This window comes from Tupaia chinensis, unplaced genomic scaffold (assembly GCF_000334495.1).
Source record: "Tupaia chinensis unplaced genomic scaffold, TupChi_1.0 Scaffold000089_1, whole genome shotgun sequence".
NCBI classification, from domain to species: Eukaryota; Metazoa; Chordata; class Mammalia; order Scandentia; family Tupaiidae; genus Tupaia; species Tupaia belangeri.
In genome coordinates this window covers 3,063,953-3,067,356 of record NW_006159551.1, presented here as the reverse complement: position 1 = coordinate 3,067,356, position 3,404 = coordinate 3,063,953, and the positions used below count along the sequence as shown (strand labels likewise).

The 3,404-nt window shown below is 40.9% G+C and overlaps 1 protein-coding gene across 1 annotated transcript in view; it reads right to left on the bottom strand.

The window, feature by feature from the left end:
• The window catches only part of GRM7 (glutamate metabotropic receptor 7), a 1,001,339-nt gene that overhangs the window by 456,297 nt on the left and 541,638 nt on the right, over positions 1-3,404 (bottom strand). The window contains exons 6-7 of the mRNA XM_027769777.1: positions 2,342-2,478; positions 1,057-1,117 (exon numbers count right to left, since the gene is read on the bottom strand). Coding sequence (XP_027625578.1) covers positions 1,057-1,117; positions 2,342-2,478 — 198 coding nt within the window. The remainder of the gene's footprint in view (positions 1-1,056; positions 1,118-2,341; positions 2,479-3,404) is intronic.

Sequence of the window (3,404 nt, the reverse complement as noted above, 5' to 3'; positions counted from 1 at the left end):
CTTTCCCTAGTTGCTCAAGTAAAGAACTGCATAATCATTACTGACAATTTTTTTTCTGACCCCAAATTCTGTTGTTTTTACCTTCAAAATATGCTTTCAGTCCATACATTTCTCATTGTCTTCACCACCACTGCCATGGTTTACCAAACTAACATCTCTCATTTGGTTTACTTTAATAATTCCTTTATCCTTCTTACCTTATAGTTTACATTCAACCTAACAATTGGTATCATCCTTTTAAATACTCAAATCTGGCAAAGATCTCTTACTTCACTCATAATAAATGTCAAGGTCCTTACAATTGCCTTCAAGGTTCTGTATCATTCAACTCTCCTGACTTCATCTCCCTTTTATCCCCTCTGTTCCAGCATATCAGATTCCTATTGTTTCTCACAATACCAACCAGACTCTGCATTAGGACCTTTGCACTGTTCCTTTTCCCCCAAATACATGCTTAAATAATCCCTTTATTTATTCAAATTATCTGTCAATAGTCATCTTCCCATGATGTGTCATCTGACCCTGCTATTGAAAACTGCAACACCTCCTACCACAACTCATGATCTCCTGACTATACTCTTCTTACTTTATGGCACACATAGGTGTGACATCAGCAAAATGGCAGAGCAGGCAACTTCAAGCTCTGATCCCTCTGCAGAAGCAAAAACAAAAACTATCAAAACCAACTTTGTCAGAATTCTGGACAATAGTCAAAGATTTATAACAATTAAGTGAATAAGAAATCAAGAAAAAGGTAATAAATATGGTAGGAAAGTTTTGCAACTATTTTTTTTTAAGAGCGTTTTTTGCTATATGGCATGTCTGCTTGCCAGAGACACAGAAAGTGATAAATTACCCCCCGATGGGAAATGGCCATACCACAATCCAGTCTCCTCCGTTCTCCTCTCCTTTTGGCACACATACACATGCAGCATGTTTCAAGCCACTGGGTCTTGAACTTGAACCATGATTGACCACATGGGAGTCCCATGCCTTAACCACTATGGCACCTGGTGGTCCCAACTTTGTGACTATTTTTATTTCTTCTTGTCTTACCCTCAATCTGGCTCATCAGTGTTCTTAAAGATGGAGGCCAATAGTTGCTTGATACTGAATTCTAGAGGGAACAAAGCAGATCTTGTCCACAAATAATTGTATTTGTCTATTCTACCTGTCTGGGAGGTACCTAAATGACTGACACAAGGTATTTGCTTCTAGTTCTCCTAATGAGAACTCTCAGAGAAAAAAAGGGTAGACATTGCTTGAAAACACTGTAGGTAAATGAAAAATCCACAACTACCTAGGACAGAAGATAAGAGTTGAGATGTGTAACAGACAGCATAAAGTCTGGAGAAAAAGCTAAAACGATTTTTTAGGGCATTTAAAAGAATCTTTGAATATTAAGGAATTTATTGGATTGTCTGAAAAATCATGATGGATTTTTGCATAGAAAAGCACAAATATATTATGACTTTTCCAACGACCCCATAGAAATTAAGGTTTTGGGGGCCAGCATGTGGTATAGAGGTTAAGGTGGCTGGATTCCACCTGGCAGCTTGAAAATCACACCAGCCCATGTGCACGCATGCCCAAAATCCCAAGAGGAGAATGGAAGAGAAGGGATTGTAGCATGGTCATCACTCCAGGGGTGATTTTTCACTTCCTCATTTTCTCTCTTTCTTTCTCTCTTCTATAGCAAGCATATATGCCCTACAGAAAAAAACAAAACAAACAAAAAACAAAAAACAAAAACAAAGAAAAAAACCACCTAAAAAAGAGCTATCACTGATCACTGTTGACTGACTTCTGGGTTCGATGGAATCAGGAAGTGAACACAAAAACAGAGTCATAAAGGGCCCAGCTAAGTGCTGAAGGAGGGTCCTACATAGTGAGTCCACTAAGGTTGAAGGGTGGCTTTTGTTTGTTTGTTTGTTTTAAGGTTGTAAAATGTAATACATTCTATCTCAAAAAGTAGCTGAATATAAGGAAAAGATTAGAGATTTCAGTGACCGTAAAAGACAAGGAATATCACCTGTCTAACGGAGTGACCAGCAGACGGCGTAATGATTCCATTGCTGGACTCTCACGTAGTCCACTGTGATTCAAGTTCCAGATCTGCTACAGAGCATGTGTGCTCACCAGAGACAGAGAAACAAAAAGCAAGAAATCATCCCCAGGGATATGGCTGCATCACAATCCCTTCTCCTCCATTCTCCTCTAGAGATCTTGGCCACTCATGCCCTACAGCAAAAATCTTTCTTAAAAAAAAGATGATGACGATCTAATGAAAACCATGAACCAAGAACTAAAGTGTAACAGGTAAACAATTTATTGAAGTTGCCTGCTCTGCCATTTTGCTGATGTCACTCCTATGTGTGCCGTAAAGTAAGAAGAGTAGAGTCAGGAGATCATCAGTTGTGGTAGGAGGTGTAGCAATTTTCAATAGCAGGGTCAGGTGACGCTTCATTGAGAAGATGACTACTGACAGATAATTTGAATAAATGAAGAGATTATTCAAGCATGTGTTTTGGGGGAAAGGAACAATCCTTTCTCCTCCATTCTCCTCTCAGGATCTTGGGCACGTATGCACACACGCACGGTGTGAGTTTAAGCCACTGGGTCTGGGACTCGAACTGTGGTCGACTACATGGGAATCCAGCAACATAACCAACATAATCGCTGGTCCCCTGTGATTTATTTTGAGAATCTACCCAGTGTTGGATGTGCTAATTCCATGGACCCTAAAATAGTACTATTGGTGTCAAATTTCCTAAGTCTGAAAAAAAGTTTTCTCTAAAAACTTGGGAAGACAGGTCTTAGCACAGTTAGCATAGTGGTAACACAGTTGAACACACACGGGAAAGATCCTGTCTCCTATTTTCATCCTGTGGTCTGCTTGTACACATCAGGTGTGCATGCCTGCCTGTGATCCATGCTGGGTGTCACTGGTGGTATATGACAGCATGGATACATTAGGCTGCATGTAACAAAATGTTTAGCTGAAAAGTGACTTAAAGATAAGATTAACTTCTGGGGAACCAGCAGTTAGTGTAATGGCTATATCGCTGGACTCCCACATAGTCGACCACGGTTCGCGTCCCAGACCCGGTGGCTTAAAACTCACGCTGGGCGCGTGTGCATGCGTGCCCAAGATCCTGAGAGGAGAATGGAAGAGAAGGGATTGCGGCATGGCCATCCCCCCTGGGGGGTGATTTCACGCTTTCTGTCTCTCTGTCTCTCTCTGTCTGTCTGGCGAGCGCACGCGCCCTGTAGCGAAAACCTCTAAAAAAAAAAAAGATAAGATTAACTTCCGAAGAGTAATTCCAGGATTGGTTAGCAACTTAAGTAAATCATCCTGGGCCCAGACTTTATCTAGCCTTCTTCTCTTCCCTGGAATTGACACT